Source organism: Haliotis rubra, unplaced genomic scaffold (genome assembly GCF_003918875.1).
Source record: "Haliotis rubra isolate DU_JTF1 unplaced genomic scaffold, ASM391887v1 Scf1319, whole genome shotgun sequence".
NCBI classification, from domain to species: Eukaryota; Metazoa; Mollusca; class Gastropoda; order Lepetellida; family Haliotidae; genus Haliotis; species Haliotis rubra.
Window position 1 is genome coordinate 132735 of NW_025765247.1, and position 24054 is coordinate 156788.

Sequence of the window (24054 nt, forward strand, 5' to 3'; positions counted from 1 at the left end):
GTTGGTGGTGGTTTGGTTGTTTAACGACGCACTCGGCAATGTTGAATAGAGGGAGTGAGTTTAGTTTTACGCCACACTCAGCAATAATCCAGCTATATAGCGGCGGTCTGTAAATAATCACGTTTAGACCAGACAACCCAGTGATTAACAGAATGAGCATCGATCTACTCAAATGACATGAGTCAACCAAGTCAGCGAGCCTGATCACCCAATCCCGTTCGTCACCTCTTACGACAAGCATGGGCTGCTGAAGACCCGGTTCTAATTCTAATTCTAACCCGGTGCGATGACATACAGTCATTTATTCCTAAGAGCCTGACCATCTGATCGTATTCATATGTGAACAACTTCTGAGAAACTACTCAAGCATGGGTGCCTACGAGGTTTATAAAAATATCAATTTGAATGTTCATACAAAATATTACTGAAAACTCGTTCTACAGTTTAAAAAATGAAGCGTGATGACTAAAATAACACAATTGAAACGTATCAAGTAATCCTGGTTGAGGAGGAAGGGTGGCACAATGGTCTCATTAGGTGCAATCCACCATTCCGAGTTACCTCCCCTACTCATACAAGGATCCAGTGATTCGAGTGTCAGATTTCACGTGATTTGTTCCGAACATTTACTTATTTATAAAGAATACGAACTTTGATCCATTCAAAGACTAAAAAGTTATTGCCTTGTGACATACCTTATTTCTGATACTATTGAAAAAGGCATTTGTCATTGATCCGTTAGCAGAATTAGTTTTTGCAAAACACGATTTTAAGGTACTTCCATCAGTTAGGCTGATCAATTTACTTTTCAAGAGACCAGTTTGCTGTACACATTACTTGTTATATCAATCATGTGGTGGTGTGTGGACCTGTGCATAGAGCTCAGGTCACGAATCAGTCGAAGTAAAGCAACATTGAGCACGGAGAGTCCTTGGATGGGTGACCGTTTCCTGAGAGTTTCTAGGACTTCTGTCCTGCCCCACCACGAAGCATATGTGATACATGTGATCTCACCTTAGGCAAGTCAGTATGTTCAAAATTGCCTCTGTTCACCCAGCAGAAAATGGGATAAGTCATGTGACTATTAACCTTGTAGCGCCTCACAGGCAGCTATGGTTATTCGGGGTAATAATTCAGCGCTTCTGAGCATTGCTACATTTGACAGAGGCCCTGTACAAATACCATTATTATTAATTGTTTGACACATTCAGTTCACATGCATTTGGTTATCATAACCCTTAGCATTCTTGTCATTGTGTTGTGGCTGCTACACTAGTGGGAATGCATCTCACTGATTCATTTTCACTTGTCCATATACAAAATATAGTAATAGCTAAAAGAGATTCATAGTGGTCATATACAAATTTACAAACTTGAAATATCAACGCCAGTAAATAACTAGTCTTGAATAGCCAACAAACCCGGAAGGAAAAGGGAGTATAAGGTGGATTATTGACGATCAACACCAGGTGTTCGTGAAAAGGAAAACACGCCAATGTATACTCGGGTCAGACATGCACTGATCTATACACGCCGCTCCAGTGAATACGATCATGTATTCACCGTGCCTACGCTGTACTGTATTCAACTATTTAAGAGGGACTCTTTGTTGTTACTTCAAGTAAATATGTCGTGTTGGCTCAAAGTCAAAAGCAACAGATTAATGCATGATAATATATTGCAATATTATCCTGGGAACATGTTTTGTGTAACATATGCTACATGCATCTGTCGGAAGAAAATTTACACCTTAAAGTATATATAATAGACATTGGCTTAACATTTCAGCTTTCCACTCGCTGCAATAGCTATTCTCGTAACAAATCGGATGATACTACTTCTTGGGTTACACCCAAATTCCCTTCATTGTTAATGAATGAAATCAGCAGCCCTATGAAGCCATTTCTTTTTTAACTCTGAATACACAAATCTGTGAATTCAAGCATATATTCATCGATACTCAGCGCAGACAATAAACCGAAACAGAGTTCTGGAGTTTCAGGAAGTGAATGAGGTTAAGAAGTCAGTGTAATAAGAAAAAAGCTAATGGATTCAAATGACAGGGTGTGACTTGGCGTTTCTTAGTACCCGCTTGTTTTAAAAGACGTTAGCCGACCAGTCAGACTGGGTGAATTTGCTCCTCGGGATTGGGTAAGTGAAAGGCTGTTTGCTTTCATGCTCATGAAACCAGATATCTGTTACGTGTTCACAAACTGCATGTCTATGTTACGTTCAGGAAGCTGGACAAGCAAGTGCTGGGTACTCACTCCAACCATTTAACCATATACAGCCACATAACGTGGAATACAGCAGGACATCAACAGTGTTGCTTGGTCATCAGGATCAGGTAAGAATCACGGATTAGCAAGAACTGGATGTTGCTGAGAAAGGTGATCTCTTTTATGTGAACTTCTTTTAAGTATGATACATTTACCAACACAGGACCCGTGAAGATCCGGGTTAGAATTGGACCCATGCTTGTCGTAAAAGGCGACTAATGGGACCAGGTGGTCAGGCTCGTTGAGTTGGTTGACACAATAGAGTAGAACGATGTTCATGCTGTTGATCACTGGATTGTCTGGTCCAGACTCGATTATTTACAGACCGCCTCCATATAGCTGGAATATTGCTGAGTTGCGGCGTTAAACAACAAACCAACCAACAGATGGAGCTCAGTGTTCTGTATGGCAAATAAAGTCTGCTGTATGTCTTTGAAACATATTTTAAATCTATAAGATCCAAGACGATAAGACCCTTTCAGCTTGACCAGGGTGCCGTTGTTTAAAGCCTGTTTTAAGGTATAGGAGTTACGAACATCCTCAGCTAAGATCGCTTCTTAACAAGGGCACCGAAGATAATCAGATCATGCTTTGATTTAATGCATTGCCTGGAACCTAACAACTGGAAATAGTCAAGATTGGGTATTCTTATACACTTTATAAATGAACCCTAAACCTTAGTTTTTATTCGGTTCATGTATGAACCTGTGACTGGGGCGTTCTATAAACTTCAGTTTGACGTGTCCTCTTCTGGGTAATATGTAAACTGTGATTTTATTTTCTTAATTCTGTTGGATGAATGGAGTGAATGAGTTTAGTTTTACGCCACACTCAGCAATATTCCAGCTATATGGCGGCTGTCTGTAAATAATCGAGTCTGGACCAGACAATCCAGTGATCAACAGCATGAGCATCGATCTATGCAATTGGGATACGATGACATGTGTCAACCAAGTCAGCTGGCCTGCCCACCTGATCCCGTTAATCGCCTTTACCACAAGCATGGGTTAGTGAAGATCAATTCTAACCCGGATCTTCACGGGTGGGTGGATGAATGGACATTAAGCTGGTCAAAATTAGGTGTTTCATCCGGGCTGGAGGTTGAACCTTAACGTAAGATGCTGGTTTGTGTATTGTATCTTTTAGTGTTTGTTGTTGGTGGTTGTGGAGGTGTTTTTATACTTTGTTTTGAGTTTGGAATGAGTTGAGGCCTAATTCAATCATGCATGGGTGCTTAAATCTGGGTTGTGAATGACTGAATGTACCCTCAGCCTGTACCAACTGAAACAGACCCGTGAAGATCCGGGGTAGAATAGGTCTTCAGCAACCCATGTGCTTGCCATAAAGAGGCGACTATCTTGTCGTAAGAGGCGACTAACGGGATCGGGTGGTCAGTTTCGCTGACTTGGTTGACACATGTCATCGGTTCCCAATTGTGCAGATCGATGCTCATGCTGTTGATCACTGGATTGTCTGGTCCAGACTCGATTATTTACAGACCGCCGCCATATAGCTGGAATATTGCTGAGTGCGGCGTAAAACTAAACTCACTCACTCACTCACCAACTGAAACAGTACCTGAGCATTTTTATCTGGGTAGTGACTGAACCAATAGCTGAGTTGTTCTATTCTGGGTAATGAGTGAACCAATAGTTCAGGAGTTATATTCTGGGTAGTGAGTGAACCAATTACTCAGGTGTTCTATTTTTGGTAGTGAGTGAATCAATAGTTCAGTTTTATTCTTGGTAGTAAGTGAACCAATAGTTCAGGAGTGATATTCTGGATACTGAGCAAACCTGTATCTGGGGAGTTAATTTCTTGGTAATGTAGCCTTGATCTCACGTGTTCTCTTCTAGGTAACAAGTGAACCTTGAACACCGAGTCTCCATAGAAAGGGGAATACCCGTCCGCAATTATTAGTACAGTCATTGCAGCAGCATACACGCTCCATTGCTCCCTAAAGTAAAAGATGGTTGAAAAATATATCCGGCTCAAGACCTTGAACTCACAAACACATAATGGGATAGGAGGGAACATCCTTCCACAGGGTAGGATATGCAGGGTATGGTATAATAGCGCCTACGTTCTGTCAACTAACCCCTAACAGATACAGGCCGGACCCCTGAAGATGATTCAGCGACTTGTATGCTGTTTGAACAATTACTGAGGAAGACGTGTGTCTGACTACATAAAGAGTGCATTACATTTTGCAGATCTCTGAAAAGAAGAACATGTCACAGCAATTAACTGGATTGACTGCTGAAGGTTAGAGTACATTGAAATGTCCTACATTTATTAGCTTTGTGATGTGCCCTATGGTAGATGTATATTGTACAACTAGTAACTGTTATACTACCTGCTATATGTAAGTGCACATTGATCTTTGCTGTATCAGTTAGGGTTATACCACCTGCTATATGTAAGTGCACATTGATCTTTGCTCTATTAGTTAGGGTTATACTACCTGCTGTATGTAAGTGCACATTGATCTTTGCTGTATCAGTTAGGGTTATACTACCTGCTATATGTAAGTGCACATTGATCTTTGCTGTATTAGTTAGGGTTATACTACCTGCTATATGTAAGTGCACATTGATCTTTGCTGTATCAGTTAGGGTTATACTACCTGCTATATGTAAGTGCACATTGATCTTTGCTCTATTAGTTAGGGTTATACCACCTGCTGTATGTTAGGGTTATACCACCTGCTGTATGCTATATGTAAGTGCACATTGATCTTTGCTATATTAGTTGCTGTTATACCACCTGCTGTATGTTATACCACCTGCTATATGTTAGGGTTATAGTGCTATATGTAAGTGCATTGATCTTTGCTCTATTAGTTAGGGTTATACCACCTGCTGTATGTAAGTGCACATTGATCTTTGCTGTATCAGTTAGGGTTATACTACCTGCTATATGTAAGTGCACATTGATCTTTGCTCTATTAGTTAGGGTTATACCACCTGCTGTATGTAAGTGCACATTGATCTTTGCTGTATCAGTTAGGGTTATACCACCTGTAAATATGTAAGTGCACATTGATCTTTGCTGTATTAGTTAGGGTTATACTACCTGCTCTATGTAAGTGCTTATTAGTCTGTGTTATATCTGTTACTGTTATGCTGCTATCTTTGTTATAGTAATAACTGTTATACTGCCTATTATTGATCTAAGTGACTACTGAAGTGAATATAATCATCTTATTTCTGTAACATTTGCTACTGAAAGGAATAACTAGCCCTGTTTCAGTAACAAATATAAACTGTAAACACAACAAGCAAAACCAACATAGTTGTCTTCTGCTGGCAAATACAGACGACCGGAGGGTCATCGTCGAGCCCGAGTCCACGATGAAGTTGCCAGACCGAGAGGTGTTATGGAGGTACTTCGAGAGCCGGGAGGTGTCAGGGGGAAGGAAGCTCGACTTCATGGATGTTCTGTCTGACAACACAGCTCGGCTGACGTTTCGAGACCCTTCAGGTTGGTTTACAAATACACTTCCACCAAATTGACTATATGTTTATGCGCAATAACACGGATTAACAGATAGTTAGGGAGTGAGTTTCATGAATGTTTGCTAGTAGTATTTCTGTTTCACTACGGCGTAGTATCGAAGGCAAGCTTGCAATACGGGCTTAGATAGTTACCACTTTAGTTTTGTTTTACATTCATGAACGAACGTAAACACTCGACGCTAAAATTACTTTTAATGATACTAATAGCCTAATCGTCTCCTGGCATCATGGCTTCGTGGCGTCATGGCGTCATGGCATCCTGTTGTGTTGTATCCTCAGATTCTGACGTCAATTCGTGATTAAATCGATAGAGGGAATCATAAACTTGAAGTCAAATATTATATTGTTTAGTATCAAACAATCAACACGTGTATCACCCTGTCACGAATCCATTTTAAAATGTTTTCCCTTTTCCTTTTTCCTTTACCTTTTATTGTAAATGTGTGACTCGTTTCCTTTAAACTAAGTTGAAAATGGATAGAAATAGCCACATGAATATTAAGCTTATTATGTATCCAAATTCGAAAAAGGAAATAAATTCTATTTAATCTGATAAAGATTTATTTTTGTACAGGAAACACATTAAATATAGTAAATCTGGGTGAACAATGTATGATTCATACTTATTCTTTGGTCGGACACACAGCTGCTAGTGTTAGTTAACTTTTGTAATGTATGATGTAATGTATTATAATAAAGAAAACATTTTAAATCTTCAATTAATAGAGACGAAAGTGTTTTCGTATATATTGCTACGCGAATAGTACTAAAAGAAACTCAAACTTTCAGCAGGGCGACATGAATATTGAATTTTAGAAGTACGCCTATAACGAACTGACAGTTATAACGAGCCTATTTTAGCCACTGCCATTTGATGTTTAGTCAAAATGCTTATTACGTATTACGGTTGTGACGAACTAAACACAGTGGTCCCTTCGAGTTCTGTACTGTACATACTTTCACTTAAGATGCAGCGAATATTGAGAGTCGAGACCATGAAGTGAACGGTATTCGTCTCATGGTGTACCCGTACTACAGCCAACCACAGAAGTCCAACGACGACCTATACGACAATAGACTGGAACTGTCTCCCCTCTCAGAAGACTATTCCACAAGAGACACTCCACAGCCAGAAGACGCTCAAGAACCAGAAGACTCTCAACAACCAGAAGACTCTCAGCTTCCAGAAGACGTTCCAGAACCACAACAAAGAGGGAAATCACCAGTAATACCTTCCCCTCCTCTCAGTAGTGAGGAACTGAACATATCAAGCGGTAAGGTACGCTACATGAAAACATTTCCTTCCAAGTCGCTTCAATCTCTGATCAAAGACTTCGTTGAAGTTGAGTATGCTACTGAAGCTGTCATTGTGAAAGGGAATGGGTCGGACTTTAAGAAGAAGGTGAATAGTCTCAAGATGGCTATTTTGGACATTAAAGAGGACACTTTTGAAATGCACAAGCGCCATGTGTACGAATTCTTGACGTCATCTAATGGTAGAAAGGAACTCCGGAAGGTTGAGGACAGATTCCGATGTGCTATAAGCGTCGACCAGGGCGTGTACTCGGATTTGAAGAAAGATGGAGGTATGTATAAAATGTCAAAACTTGTTTACGTTACCCTACCCTACCCTACCCTACCCTACCCTACCCTACCCTACCCTACCCTACCCTACCCCTACCCTACCCTATCCTACCCTACCCTACCCCTACACCCTACACCCTACACCCTACTACCCTACCCTACCCTACCCCCCCACCCCCTACCCTACCCCTACCCTACCCCCACCCTACCCCACCCCTACCCTGCCTAACCCTACCCTACCCCTCACCCTACACCCTACCCTACCCTACACCCTACCCTATCCTACCCCACCCTACACCCCACCCTACCCTACACCCTACCCTATCCTGCCCTACCCTACCCTACCCTACCCCACCCTACCCTACCCTACCCTATCCTATCCTACCCTACCCTATTCTACCCTACCCTACCCTACTCTACCCTACCCTACCCTACATTTACAATATGTAATGAAGCGGAACAAGATCGAAGCCCTCTGAACACAGACTCACTGTAAGATATTAAAGCTAACAACCTTCTACTTTCAGAACCAGACTCGAGCATTCTCGGCACCAATCTGAAGTTTATCCAAGGAGATATAGTTCGCCAGCGGGTAGGTACTTACTCAACTAACATCTCAAACACTTCCTAGCATGATAAGTCGTGTCATAAAATGTATAGTTGGTTAACGCCTGACAAACTTACATGTGTCAAACTTAGATGTGTCAAACTTAGGGTTGTCTTAAAGTAACAGCTTAGTCCTGCATATTCCATATTCAGCCATCATGTTTTGGCTATATCAAACCTCGGATACCTTGGGTACCTTTGACTTTGATTAGTTTGTTGTTTAACGTCATACTCAGCAATATTCCAGCTATATGGTGGCGGTCTGTAAGTAATCGAGTCTGGACCAGACAATCCAGTGATCAACATGGGCATCAATCTACGCAATTAGGATACGGTGACATGTGTCAACGTGCCTTACCACCCGTTCGCGTTGGGTTACTGCATGAATTACTGAAGATCAATTCTAACGCGGATCTTCGGGGGGTCTATAAAATATACTACAGACAAAAAGTATGGGAACACTCGAAAATGTGATAGTCATATATAAACTTAAACGTAGTGACGTCATTTATACTCTAAGGTAAATGCAACTTTTTGTGTGCTTAATGGAAACTTTAAACAACATACTGGAACATGGAGGGAGGCAACTGATTCAATATTCGTTGAGTTTGAGAGAAATGAAACATTGTCAAAAAACAGCGAAAAACAAGGGTGCTGAAACACACCAGCACCATGTTTGATTCAAACGCCGAAACACAACAGCCTAGTGCATGTGGAAGACAGACTTTCCATGCAGCTCTCAAACCCAACGAATACTGAATCAGTTGATTCCCTGCATGTTCCACGATGTCGTTTAAAGTACGCATTAAGCACACAAAATGTTGCATTAACCTTAGAGTAAAAATGACCTCACCATGTTTAAGTTTATATATGACTATCAAATTTTAGGGTGTTCCCATACTTTTTGTCTGTAGTATATTGAAAATATATATTTAACACATGATGTATTATCCAAACGTTACACCTGTGAAAATGATGCTTTGCCTTCTCTATATTGTCACCACAACCTTCAATGTAAGTTTTAGAAATTTCATATTGATCTTATTTGTTATTTTTCTGGATAAGTTTAAGCACTGGTTCACAGTAAGCATAGGTACAATTGAAAGAGTTGTGTTACTATTGATAGAGATGTCATTTAATTATTGGGTCGCTGTATGTCAGTATTTTGATTTAATATAATTGATATTTAACAACAAAAACAAGCCCTTTTCTCCATGTAATCAGGAAGGATACCATTTTAAACACCAATATATAGAATAATGGAGTGAGTGAGTGAGTGAGTTTAGTTTTACGCCGCTTTAAGCAATATTCCAGCAATATCACGGCGGGGGACACCAGGAATGGGCTTAACACATTGTACCCACGTGGGGTATAGAATAATGGAAATATATAAGTATGAGCTGTGTTTAGTGTATTTCCAGGGGCGGTGGGGTAGCCTAGTGGTTAAAGCGTTGGCTCGTCACGCCGAAGACGCGGGTTCGATTCCCCACATGGGTACAATGTGTGAAGACCATTTCTGGTGTCCTCCGCCGTGATATTGCTGGGATATTGCTAAAAGCGGCGTAAACCTAAACTCACTCACTCACTAGTGTATTGCCAGGTGTAAGAATTGTATAAACAGTTGTATATCCTGAGTATGTCTTCTGGCACCAGGCTGATGTACTGGTCCACACAGTGGAGAAGGATCTTGATCTATCACAAGGATCTCCTAGTATCGCGCAGGCAGGGGGAGACGAGGTACAGGCTGAATATAGAACCAGGTACCCCAATGGTATCAAGTACGGCAAGATCGCAAAGACCAGAGGAGGGAATCTCAGCTGTAAGGAGGTGTTCCACTGTTGTTTGCCAGAATACTCCAGCGACCCTAAACTCAAGGCAAGTCAATCATTGGAGGAATGGGTAGAGTCATTTTCGATGTGTGAAGGTAGTGGATGCATCTACGTATGTCAGTGAGTGCGTGAGGGGTGGATGAACTCCTGTTTGGGTGAGTGAAGGAGTGGGTACGAGTGAGTGAGTGAGTGAGTGAGTGAGAAGTTGGGGCAATTTGAGGGCAATTTGCTGAGTGAATACACCACAGCACAAACATCACATGTTGTAAACTTCACAAAGTTGGGGCAATTTTAGGGCAATTTGCTGAGTGAATACACCTCAGCACAAACATCACATGTTGTAAACAACCCCCCTTCCCCCTGCCCCCCTTCCATCCCAATCAATTAAAAAAAGGAAAATACCACAGCAAGAGACACCAGATGAGGTTTTACACCCAGTACCCATGTTGGATAAAAGGCGAAAAACACTTATCTACCTAGCAACTCCACAGTCCCTCAAAATCCCAGCAATATCACGGCGGGGGACGCCAGAAATGGGCTTACACTTTGTTCCCTTGTGTTGAATCGAACTCGGGTCTTCGCCGTGAAGAGATAACACTTCCACCACTAGGCTACCGTACCGTCCCTGTGATGACCATGAATATGTTCAGGTACGTTGGATGTAATAATGATGTCTGATTCCCTGTCGGCTTCAAGACATTAAAAGCAAGGAAACTGTACCGTTAACTTTATTGACTAGCTCATCCACCGTCATGACACAGTTTTTCCCATGAGTTGTCAGTATTCACACTCGTTGTGATAATATACGCACTACGTGATGAATTGGTATAAAAATGTTTACTTCACAACGCGGACGTGAAGAGGTAAAAAAGCCCCACTCGGATATACACCGTCAGTTACGCTTATAGAGCAGGGACCCATTCAGCGAGGCAACATTTGTATAGTGTCTGCTGTCAGTACATGATGATCTATGAGGTTGGGGACGTCGTAGCGCTGGGTTCAGATTCTGGAACGCGGCCCAACTTCCTTGTCTATGACATGACCTACCCGAAGCAATACCTTCTGTTAGGCTTTAATGCAGTACGCAGTTTTGGTGCGTGTAAAGAAATACCCATAGATATCCTTGGTATGCTATGGAAGCGCGTTAGGGTCACTGTCTAAAATAGTTTATCGCCTACGTAAATGATACTAACATATAGGAAGATGATAGTGACATCTACGTAGAGAATACTAAATTCATTTATACTAGGACTTTCTATTATCGCTGGCACATGAAAACACCGGGAAAGCAGAAACACAACGCGCCGCATCGGCTCTTTACATATGCAAATTACGTTAAAAATATTCATCGCTCTTGAAAAAGTAATTTATTTCATTGGAATGTCATGTCTAATCGTAGATATATTACAGTATTCATCTTTTCAGTAAGTTCTGGAACATTTTTAAACTAGTATGATCCCTACTGCCATTACATCTGGCATGAATCAAAACTTACTTCGTCAAGAGTAATCCTGTGACAACTATAAGGTCATTTGCATATTTTCCGTATTAAAAAAATAACAAGAAGTGACGTATTATGCAAATTCACCCTGCACACGGCAGTAAATTGTATGGTACGTTTTAAGGCGGAAAACATTATTTTGTTACGTTATTGTTACCTTGCATCCAAATGAATGGAAGTTTCAGATGTTTGGGTTAAAAACATGATGATATTACTAATGTGAATGAAATTCCTAAAATACTTTTTAATGATCAAACTATTTAGATTCGTAACTTGTCTTAGTAAACGTTTGACTGTGTCATTTGCTTGTATCGCGTGCCATAGTAAGAAAATAGCAATACCGCGATAATTTCCGGGTCAAACGAGACACTCGGAACTGCCGCAATGGTATTAAACGAGTAGCGACTACGTGTCACATTATTTGTGACAGAAATGAAGATTAAACATCAGTCAACTGAAAATATATATGAAATGCCAAATGTCAGTAGGCGTTCATAATCCCGATGGCGACAGCATAACTACCGCGAAAATAGAGGGTCCCATGATACGTACGAGATGCCTTCATCTACGTAGAAAACACTTTTATCTACGTCAAAAACACTTTCGTCTACGTAGAAAACACTTTCATCTGCGTAGATGATATTCAAATTCTGTTTATAGAATGTAATTCTGCTCAGGAGAAAAAAATCATTTAGCAAAAATTTTAAACACATATAAATGAAGACTTAGTTCACTGAATGTTCTGACTGTAGCTCAGTAAAGACACATCGAGGTTGAGCGTTGGTGGGGTAGCCCAGTGGTTGAAGCGTTCGCTCGTCATGCCGAAGACCTGGGTTCGATTCACTACATGGGTACAATGTGTGAAGACCATTTTAATGTACTTTCAATGTATTGAAGCCGGCAGGGAAACAGGCATCATTATTACATCCAACATACCTGAACATATTCATGGTTATCACAGGGGCGGTGGGGTAGCTTAGTGGTTAAAGTGTTCGTTCGTCACGCCAAAGACCCGGATTCGATTCCCCACATGGGTACAATGTGTGAAAACCACAACGTCACAAATACGCTTCCATAGTATAGAGTCATAAGACTGTTGTAGCGTAGAAGCGGTGAAAGGTCAACTTGACACAGGTTATTTGTATAGCTATAACACAGGTTATTTATATACATTCAGCTCTCATTGCACACATGAAGATAACTATCAAAGTGCACTTGAAATCCATTCTCGAGAGCTTACCATTAGCAGACTTAATCTTTTTACGCGTCGACATATAACACAGATTGTGCAAGATTAGTTCACTGATTTACACACAAGTGACACGACAACTAACAGTTGCCAGTTGCATGTGTGGTATTATATCACATGCGGGCTGGGTTGTTGTTGGGTACATAATTAAAGTGGCAATAAGGTACGAGGAGTTATGTCCCTTGAATAGATCACATGCATCAATGAATTAGTTGTCAGTGCTCTGAGTGTGGTATAAATTAGTGAGTGAGCTTGGGTTTGTTTGTTGTTGCTCAACGCCGCACAAAGCAATATTCCGGCTGTATGGCGGCAATGTGTTAATAGTCGAGTCTGGACCAAACAATCCAGTGATCAATATCATGAGCCTCGATCCACACAATTGGGATACGATGGCAATCATAAGAAAAGTGAGTGAGTTAGAATTTAACGTCACCTCAGGATTATTTCAGCCATATAGTGACGAGAAAAGTTTTGCATACACAATAGATACAAGTTGTAAAATAACCAGTCATCGAAGGACTGTCAAATAACTAGAGTATCACAGATGGTGTCTAAAACTAGCATGTAAACCTAAAACTATTTTATTTACGAAGACAATACAATATAAATACAAGCAATAGGTCGCCAACAACTTTAGGTCGATCACCATACTAAACATAAGAATAATAATGGTAGTGTGTGTGAAAGAGGAACACTGCAACCAATAGATTTCCCCAACATTAAGAGATACAGATATTTCTTTATTGTTTGTTATTGACCAGCTTCTGGAGAAAGTTGTCTACAAATGCCTGTATGACGCGTCCATGAGCGACTACCGCAGCATGGCACTACCAGCCTTAGGTACAGACAAACTGGGCTACCCCCCTGATGAAGTAGCACAGAAAATGCTGACAGTTATGTTAGACTTCATCCGTTATACTTCATCTCTGAAATGCATCACCATCGTTATTGGCCCTGGCAACAGCGGCGTCGTTCGGGTAAGGCATAAACAAGTACTTCGTTGCATATAATTTTGGTCGAAATGTCTCCAGGTGTATTAGTTGGTAACGTAATGGAATTTAGCTCCACTTTGATCAAATTTTTAATTACATCAGTTTTTTTATGGGAAGGTAAAAAACGGGTCTTCAGGTCGAGGGATTTAAATGCAATTTTTCTGTCAGGGCTGTGGAATTGGTCGATGGTGTCACAAAAGCTGAAACATCGCTGTTAACTTGATATCAGATTTGAATTCAAGGCTATCACAATTGCTTCAGTTGTTCGTGTTCGCCTAAGCAGATACTGAGAAACTGTTTACATCTTTCAAGAAATCTTAGACGTGATCATGTTTAAGGGCGGATGAGTTGTGTTAACTTGACATATAGTGCAATTTCTGATTCCCCAGGCATTTGAAAAAGAGAAGATCAGGCAACATCGGAACTCCAAGCTATCCGAAGGTACTGCCTTATTTTACTTCAAATTGAACGTATATTTTATACCGGGATGGCAATATTCCTCCAAAATTGAGCGGAAAAAACCAAAATGGGCTTCACACATTGTACAAATGACTGGAATCGAACGTGGGGTTTCGGCTTGATAGTGGAGTGAGTGAGTGAATTTAGTTTTACGCCACACAATATTACGCAATATTCCAGCTATATGTCGGCGGTTTGTAAATAATCGTGTCTGGTCCAAACAATCTAGTGGTCAACTGCATGAGCATCGATCTACGCAATTGGGATACGATGACATGTGTCAACCAAGTCAGTGAGCCTCACCACCCAATCCCGTTAGTCGCCTGTTACGACACGGCTTGATAAGGGAACGCTTGGCTACCCCATCTCCCAAGCATGTAAGTACAATAAAAATGTATTGTATGTTGTATATATCTTCTCAGAAGGTATAACTAGACCTAAAGTTTTTTTAATGTTTTACTATTTGGTTGCTAGCCGATGTCTCCGCTGTGGCGGATGCTGGGTACCCGGTGGGGAAGTTCAAGGTTCACCTCCGACACGGCGACATCAGCAAGGAGAAAGTGATTTGCATAGTCCACTTCACTAACTCAACAACACCCTTGAACATAGGTGGTTCTTTGTGTTTCAAATACTTAGATGTTTAGGAATGAGAAATTAATGTTTTTTATGAAATGTTAATGTTATTCATTTGAAATGTAGAATTATCAGAGAAAGTCCGGTTATAGACGATATATTGAATTAATGAAGAAAGGGTTGATTGACGAAAGAATATGTTTAATGTGGTGTTCCGTCATTTGTGCAATATGTTTTAGTGTTATTTCAAATTGACATGTCTAATTTTGGTTTTGGTCATGCGAAAATGTGTTTGGTGTACAAAGAATAATTTCATTGTTGACATATATATGTACTCCTGTACATTTTCCATTGATCCCACCGCCTCTGTAGTGTAGTGGTTAGAGCGTCCGACCGGAGAGCGGAAGGTCGCGGGTTCGATCCCCGGCCGCGTCATACCAAAAGACGTTAAAATATGGTACTTGTTGGTCCCTGCCTGGTGCTCGGCATTAATGGGTACAACAAGAACTGGTCAGGTCGGAGTGAGTATGATGTGACTGAGTGTGATATTCATGCTTAACTGCAGCATGCTATCTCAGTGAGCTAGCACTATAAAACCAGCTTAAGTCTGGGCTAGAACAAGCAGCCACACAGCTTGTGGCTTATTCTTAAGTGCGACGTTAAACCCCATTTCAACTCACCTTCATTGGTCCCCGTAAGGCTGAAGATAAATGCTTATATAACAAATAACAAGATCCGCTCGTTTCAGTTGATAATCCATCTAGACCGGTAAATGATAATGGTTTGGCGTTGTACATGTATGTGAGTGGCAAATTGGTATTAGTGAGGGAGTGAGTGAGCTTAGTTTTACGCCGGTGCATTCAGCACTATTCCAGGTCATTTATGATAAGAGTAAAGACAGCATTTTCATGCGCAGGGAGACAGCAAAATGGCTCAATAAAACCAATCTCCTGGCAATGGCTATCAAATGCACGAATCTTACCATTTCTATCCACTAGATCAACAGATCAACTTGCTAAACACATGAGTCTACTGACGAACTGGTACCATTAAATGGTTTAGGATTTATTGATTTATTTTTGTTTATTAATTTTCATGACAAGTTGGAAAACAACACTGAGCACCACTCAAAAATATCCAAGAATATGTTTGACCAAACTTGCTATAAAGGCCAGTCTAGTGGTGAACTGGTGCCTTTTGATTACGCCGCACTCAGCAATATTCCAGCTTTATGGCGGCGGTCTGTAAATAATCGTGTCTGGACCAGACAATCCAGTGATCAACAGCATGAGCATCGACCTGCGCAATTGGCAACCGATGACATGTGTCAACCAAGTCAGCGATCCTGACCACCCGGTCCCGTTAGTCGCCTCTTACGACAAGCATGGGTTACTGAAGATTCATTCTAACTCGGACCTTCACGGGTGGGTATTAGTGACAGTATGGAAGTATTCCTGTTGTGATTACTCAGCTTACAGTTACTTGTATCTAATCCATAACAGTACTAAGGAGCATTGGGTACTGATAGCGATTTGGAACTGTGAAACGACTAAGTAGATTTATTTAACAACTATATTTTCTGACTAATTATCAGGTATACTGTCAAGCCCTCTGAGTGTGGCGTGCGGTAAGGACCTAGAACTTCAGTGCCAGCTGACAGGTGAGTGAGGGTTGGTGGGTTAGTGAGTGAGACACAAAGAGGGTCAATATAATGAGAATATTATAACGCTAGATATCCTGCTCAAAGCGCACAATCTGATCATTATTACCCCGGATAAAACAAGCTGCCTGTTAGGCGCTAGAAGGTTAATAGTCTCACGATTTATCCCACCGGGTACCCATTTTCTGCTGGGTGAACAGATGCAACTTTGAACAAACTCACTTACCTAAGGTGAGACCACATGTATCACGTGCTTCGTGGTAGGACATGACTGAAGTCCTAGGAACTCTCAGGAGTCAAGTTGTCAGACACGGTCACCCATCCGGTCTCAGCACTCAACCTTGCTTATCTTCAACTGATTGAGACCTGAGCTCTATGCACAGGACAACACGACACCTGATATCACAATATCCTGATATTAAGTGGGGATACTCGTAAAAGAGGAGATCCTATCTTTAACATATATTTTTCATATACATGGTTGAATGGATTATTAGATGGGTCAGCCATAAGTAGACGTCCTGGTATAGCTGTGTGGTCATACTACTCCGTCCTAGCCGGTTCAGTGAGAGAGCTGTATGTCATTCCAGCTGGTCAAATGAAGGAGAAAAGGAATTGCCATGACAACGGCACCAAACATCCCTGCCGACATCATCATGCACATCGGCGTTGACCGTTTCAATGGCAACTGGAAAGACGTCATCAAAGCATGTTTGAAAGTTGCGACTGAGAACTGTTTCACATCGATCGCATTTCCAGAGTTTGGAACAGGTGAGAAAAAAATTAAAGAGATAAGAGTCGTTTGAATAATATTATAACTCTATGCTATGGATGAATCAGTGTTGTAACTTATTTATTAATGGAAAACCATTTCTGGCTTGTATTTGTCGTAGTAGTTACGTATAGTGTGAATGGTGGTTTCGGTTTATATACTTCCTTTCAAAAGTTAAGAATTCGCCAATTTTCACTGATTTTTATCATGTATTGAACTCATGACAATAATATTTTCAACGTTACAAATTTACAATACATCAGTTCATGTGTAAACAGTACCTTTAAACGGTATGGAATATTTTGCAAAATTTAGTTTAGAACTATTGCCTGAAGTAAGTTGCTATATATTTACACTAGTGAGTCTAAACTTTCGAAAGCAAGTATATTTAGGCGGAATGAAAGTAGTCTAGTTTCTGTACACAATCAACACGTCTTGTCAAAATATATGAAATGTGTACATCTACACAAATCTAATAACTTGTTTGTGTAAATAGTAACATCATCAACAGTACGACAGGCTGCTATCTCTTCCGTTTTTATCTGACGTCACTGGCGTCATTGGCTCTTGCAAATCAACGGCCTCCTTTTGTACAACTACCCTGCGTCGTCGGAGATTAAATGGCAGATCTTGGCTTCTGCAAATGATAGTGTCCCGTAAAATCTAGTTACTTTTAAAATAAGCCCCGAAAATTGGAAACATCTTAATGGTCAACTTCTGATAATCGTGGCAGGTGATGGGAAACTTCCACTCGAGAAAATGCCGAAGCTGCTGGTGAGATGCTTGAGGGACATCGAGAAGAAGAAGTGCTCTCTCACCGACATCAGCTTCATCAGCAGCGACGCAACTACACATACCTTGTTTTGTTCACACTTGGAGGCGCTCATTGGCCACAAGGATATTGAAGGTGAGTCTGTCTTATCTCAATGATTCAATAATTCGTTCTGTTGATATATTCATGGTAACAAAAAGGGAACACATGAAAACAACATCTTTCGGTTTCTTTGCATGGTTTGTATTGCACTGTGGGTGAAAAGCAGGAAAAGCATAAAGGAACACATGTCCTTTCATGTGTTCCTTAATTTGTTTCCATGAGTATATATATCGTCACATCTGTGTTGACTTTGTTTATATGTATACTATTTTTTCATGGTTATAACCGGGGTAGACAGCGCCGACACGACTCGACGTGTGCGTGTTTATAACATCGGACTTGTTTGGTTTGTTGTTTAACGCGGCACTCAGCAACATGTCAGCTATATGACTAACCGTGTCTGGACCAGACAATCCAGTGATTAACAGCATAATTGGTGAAAATGGTGTGATCATACAGCGAATAGCGTGGTGGCAATCCAGTGTTTCAATTAAGGTTCGAACCTAGAAACATATTTTAAGAAACGAATGTCTTCCAAAAAATCTCTTTTACCAACCGCAAACAGAAAAAGTACTATTTATGTATGCAATGAAACTACATGTCAAGCAGTTTGCCCAGATGATTCAGCCAACTGAAGACATGGCACCAGACAATGTATTTCGACGTCATATCTCTCTTACAGCCTTCATAAACAATGCTTGTGCTACATTTTTTTATAGTATATGCAATGTCGATAATGGCGTGTGGTTTCAGAATTGCGGTTGTTATTAAGTATTTGACGGCCGCTTACTGTTTGAATAAAATGTCCTTTCACAGAACACTTGATCACATCACTATAATGTTTAACGAGCTATTCTACTTATATGATGTATGTTCCTGTAGGTCTGTTGTCTGGCGGTGTCTCTGGACCGACCTCCTCCACAGACACTTTACCAAGACAAACAGTGGAAGCACAACAGGTAACACTATCACCATACATGTTCCTAACCATATTGGAGGTCGAAGCTGGACCTGGTTATTGTTTTTCCCGTACTAAAATGAATCCCAAAATGGAAGGTTTGCGTAAGAGCAAACGCATATGATAATTATGGGTCACAAAGGTTTAACCAGCCGATAGCGAGTCATCGAACCAGACAAGGGTAAAATATGCTGATGCAACCAATCATTGCCTTGCCTGGCAAAGATCCATTATTGACAGACCAGATTATATCGCTAGACTACTGCTGACAGTGGCATACAGCGATCATTTATTGAGGCATTATCTTATAAAAGGAAATTTGAAATTTGATCCAAATTTTGAAATTAACATAAAATAATGTCTAGTAACCGTTTTATAATCTTTTTATCTTAATACATGAATATATTCTTTTACATTGGTATTAAAATGTAAAATTTAAAATGGTTTTAAGCTTGTGAGTGTAACGTAAATATCCTCCTCTTCCGTCAGTCGGGACTGTGGAGCAAGTGTTCGCGAAGACCGCCATGGACGGTGAAGCCGACATTACAGTGTATTCAGAAACAGAAGATGTTCTACGTCGAGCGTTTAAAGCAGTAGAAGGTATCTGTGACATTCGCATAGTGACGAGGACGTTTGAAGAAAAGAGGCTGAAGAATATGTCACCCTCTCAGGTACTGTATGTCGTGACTGGGTTCTGTATTCCGTGAACGGGTACTGTACACTGTGATCGAGTACTGTATTCCGTGACTGTGATCGATTACTGTATACCGTGTTTGAGTACTATAATCCTTGGTCGGGTGCTATATTATTGTAACAAGTACTGTACTCCCTGATCAGGTACTGTATTCCGCGACTGAGTACTGTATTCCTTGATCGGATACTGTATTCCGTGATCAGACACTGTATCCTAGCATCGGGTACTGTATGCTGTGATCGGGTACTGTATCCTAGCATCGGGTACTGTAGGCTGTGATAAGGTACTGTATTCTGTGATCGGGTACTGTATTATAGCATTAGGTACTGTATTTTGTAATCGGGGACTGTATTCCGTAATCGGGTACTGTATTATGTGATTGGATACTGTATCCTAGCATCGGGTACTGTATTCCTTGATCGAATACTGTATTCTATGATCGGGTACTGTATCCTAGCATCGGGTACTGTATTCTGTGATCGGGTACTGTATCCTAGCATCGGGTACTGTAGGCTGTGATCGGGTACTGTATTCTGTGATCGGGTACTGTATCTTAGCATCGGGTACTGTAGGCTGTGATCAGGTACTGTATTCTGTGATCGGGTACTGTATTATAGCATTAGGTACTGTATTTTGTAATCGGGTACTGGATCCTGGCATGGGGGACTGTATTCCTTGATCGAGTACTGTATTCTGTGATTGGGTACTGTATCCTAGCATCAGGTACTGTATTCCTTGATCGAGTACTGTATTCTGTGATCGGGTACTGTATCCTAGTATCAGGGTCTTTATTCCGTGATCATACACTGTATCATGGCATCGGAGACTATTCCGTAATCGAGTACTGTATCCTGTGATCGGGTACTGTACCCTAGCATCGGGTACTGTATTCCTTGATCGAGTACTGTATTCTATGATCGGGTACTGTATCCTAGCATCGGGTACTGTATTCTGTGATCGGGTACTGTATCCTAGCATCGGGTACTGTAGGCTGTGATCGGGTACTGTATTCTGTGATCGGGTACTGTATCTTAGCATCGGATACTGTAGGCTGTGATCAGGTACTGTATTCTGTGATCGGGTACTGTATTATAGCATTAAGTACTGTATTTTGTAATCGGGTACCGGATCCTGGCATGGGGGACTGTATTCCTTGATCGAGTACTGCATTCTGTGATTGGGTACTGTATCCTAGCATCAGGTACTGTATTCCTTGATCGAGTACTGTATTCTGTGATCGGGTACTGTATCCTAGTATCAGGGTCTATATTCCGTGATCATACACTGTATCATGGCATCGGAGACTATTCCGTAATCGGGTACTGTATTCTGTGATCGGGTACTGTACCCTAGCATCAGGTACTGTATTCCTTGATCGATTACTGTATTCTCTGATTGGGTACTGTATCCTAGCATCGGGTACTGTATTCCGCGATCATACACTGTATCATGGCATCGGAAACTGTATTCCGTAATCGAGTACTGTATTCTGTGATCGAGTACTGTATCCTAGCATCAGGTACTGTATTCCGTAATCGGGTACTGTATCCTGTGATCGGGAACTGTTATCCTTGATCGGGTACTGTATCCTGTGATCGAGTACTGTATTCCTTGATCGAGTACTGTATTCTGTGATCGGGTACTGTTATCCTTGATCGGGTACTGTATTCTGTGATCGGGTACTGTATCCTAGCATCAGGTACTGTATTCCTCGATCGAGTACTGTATTCTGTGATCGGGTACTGTTATCCTTGATCGGGTACTGTATCCTGTGATCGAGTACTGTATTCCTTGATCGAGTACTGTATTCTGTGATCGAGTACTGTATTCCTTGATCGAGTACTGTATTCTGTGATCGGGTACTGTATAATAGCATTAGGCACTGTATTCTGTAATCGGGTACTGGATCCTAGCATCGGGGACTGTATGCCTTGATCGGGTACCATATTATAGCATCGGGTACTGTATTCCATAATCGGGTACTGTATTCCGTGATCGGGTACTGTATTCTGTGATTGGGTACTGTATCTTAGCATCAGGTACTGTATTCCGTAATCGGGTACTGTACTCTGGGATCGAGTACTGTATTCCCTGATCAAGTACTGTATTCCTTGATCGGGTATTGTATTCCTTGATCGGGTACTGTATTCTGTGATCGAGCACTGTATTCCTTGATCGAGTACTGTATTCCTTGATCGAGTACTGTATTCCTTGATCGGGTACTGTATTCCTTGATTGGGTGCTGCATTCTGTGATCGAGTACTGTATTCCTCGATCGAGTACTGTATTCCTTGATCGAGTACTGTATTCCTTGATCGGGTACTGTATTCTTTAATTGGGTACTGCATTCTGTGATCGAGTACTGTATTCCTCGATCGAGTACTGTATTCTGTGATCGGGTACTGTTATCCTTGATCGGGTACTGTATTCTGTGATCGAGTTCTGTATTCCTTAATCGAGTACTGTATTCTGTGATCGGGTACTGTATTCCTTGATCGAGTACTGTATTCTGTGATTGGGTACTGTATAATAGCATTAGGCACTGTATTCTGTAATCGGGTACTGGATCCTAGCATCGGGGACTGTATTCCTTGTTCGGGTACCATATTATAGCATCGGGTACTGTATTCCGTAATCCGGTACTGTATTCCGTGATCGGGTACTGTATTATAGCACCGGGTACTGTGTTCATTGATCGGGTACTGTATACTGTGACCGGGTACTGTTTCCTAGCATCAGGTACTGTGTTCCTTGATCGGGTACTATATTCTGTGATCGAGTACTGCATTTTGCGATCAGGTACTGTATCCAAGCATCGGATACTGCATTCCGTAGTCGGGTACTGTATTCTGTGATCGGGTACTGTATTATAGCATCAGGTACTCTTTACCGGACTTGATGGCAGATGTAGGAAAGTGTCACACTGTTACATACAGCCACAATCTAACAGATAATCCATGTTCCATTGCCATGTATTCATTACCAGTGCGATTTGTCCTAGTGATTAAGTGAAACTGTGACATGTGGAGTTAATGTTTAGAACCTTTCTCAGTTGTTAAATATCTAAATTATGCATTATTGAAAAATCGTAATGAAACGTATTAATATACACCACTAAGTTGAGTTAAAGAAAAAGTTATGAATGTTAAAAGGAGGTTTAATCTACGATATCAACTTCTTTCGTGTGACAATACAGATTCAGAGCGTTAAACGATCACTTGAGAGCATGCCCATGGACATCACCATCACGTGGGCGACGGGGATGGTGGAGCTGAAAGGTGTTGACGATGACGTGCACGAGGTGGAGTCAGTGCTGACACGGATAAGCTGATTGATGACGATTCAACCTTATAATAGTATTAACTGCCTCGCGCAGATATTAAAACAAAACTGTATGGGCTATGTATTTTGTTTTGGTCTGACATAATTATGTACTTCTATTTCTAACATATATCGTATTGTGTGTCTTCAACTGACTATGCCCCAATATATGTGTAAATCTTCCTCGGCTATGATTCCCCAATTATGAATGTACATTACAAAGTCCCGATGTACAGTACCAATGTGAACGACAATGATTTTGATTTTATCCTTGTTAAACATTTATAAATGGATGTTAATGAATTAATGGAATTAAATGGAATTAATTTATCAGCTTGGTATTACTTGTACTGTTTGAAGATTACAGTTTTGTTTGTTTAACAGATTTTTTCATAACCGTCTTATAGCTCTCACTGTGCATAAAATCCATAACATGTATTTATTTGTGTATGCATAATTACGTATATTTTGTCCTTAACACATTTTGCTTTAGAGTGGTCGTCTTTAATAAAATCGTGCGAGGATTTCTAAAGAACAAGATTCGAACCACAATTCACAGCTGTGTGTAATGACTACCCTGACATATTCTCATCCCTCTCCTAACGTGTGCATTCTAATATTTCATTCTCAAATTCCATGAAAGAAATATTCTCTCAAATATACTGACTGAGTATAGCTAGGCTACCCCACCGCCCCTCTCAAATATAACTTGCAAATACAGTGAGATAGTGCCAGGCTCTTTTGATAAACAATGTGTGTGTACAAGCTTATGATCATAAAGAACTGATGTTTTGAATGATTACTATGTATCAATACATAGATATATGTGTAATGTATATGGATTCAACTAATGCGTCATTGTTGAGTTTGGTTACCGTCTTGGTCTGAAATAAAACAGAATGTCTGTCTTTCCTTGTTTTATGATTTTGTGTTTCCTACGAGACTCAACCATTTTAACATAGCGCTGGAAAGACGTGTGTGTCTGTGTGTTTTCGCTGTTTTGATTATACCTAGATACAAATGTACTTATCTTTTCAATGATCGACAAAGCCGTAACGGTTCAGGTTATTTAACAATACAGTATTTTGATAATAATATATTATATTAACATTTGTCATATCAACATATATCAACGATTATGGTTTGTAAAAGTGATGGTCTGCGTGTATAAATACGAAGCTGCTG

The 24054-nt window shown here is 40.7% G+C and overlaps 1 protein-coding gene across 1 annotated transcript in view; it reads left to right on the forward strand.

Annotated features, from left to right (window-relative positions):
• The window catches only part of LOC124267535, a 45616-nt gene extending 21839 nt beyond the window's left edge, over nt 1–23777 (forward strand). Inside the window, exons 17-31 of the mRNA XM_046702458.1 lie at nt 2237–2347; nt 4493–4544; nt 5598–5762; nt 6766–7383; nt 7909–7973; nt 9641–9862; nt 13328–13543; nt 13948–13999; nt 14492–14626; nt 16185–16250; nt 16841–17021; nt 17756–17929; nt 18779–18855; nt 19344–19525; nt 22745–23777. Coding sequence (XP_046558414.1) covers nt 2237–2347; nt 4493–4544; nt 5598–5762; nt 6766–7383; nt 7909–7973; nt 9641–9862; nt 13328–13543; nt 13948–13999; nt 14492–14626; nt 16185–16250; nt 16841–16923 — 1785 coding nt within the window. The 3' untranslated portion in view covers nt 16924–17021; nt 17756–17929; nt 18779–18855; nt 19344–19525; nt 22745–23777. The remainder of the gene's footprint in view (nt 1–2236; nt 2348–4492; nt 4545–5597; nt 5763–6765; nt 7384–7908; nt 7974–9640; nt 9863–13327; nt 13544–13947; nt 14000–14491; nt 14627–16184; nt 16251–16840; nt 17022–17755; nt 17930–18778; nt 18856–19343; nt 19526–22744) is intronic.
• The last annotated feature ends 277 nt before the right edge of the window (nt 23778–24054 follow it).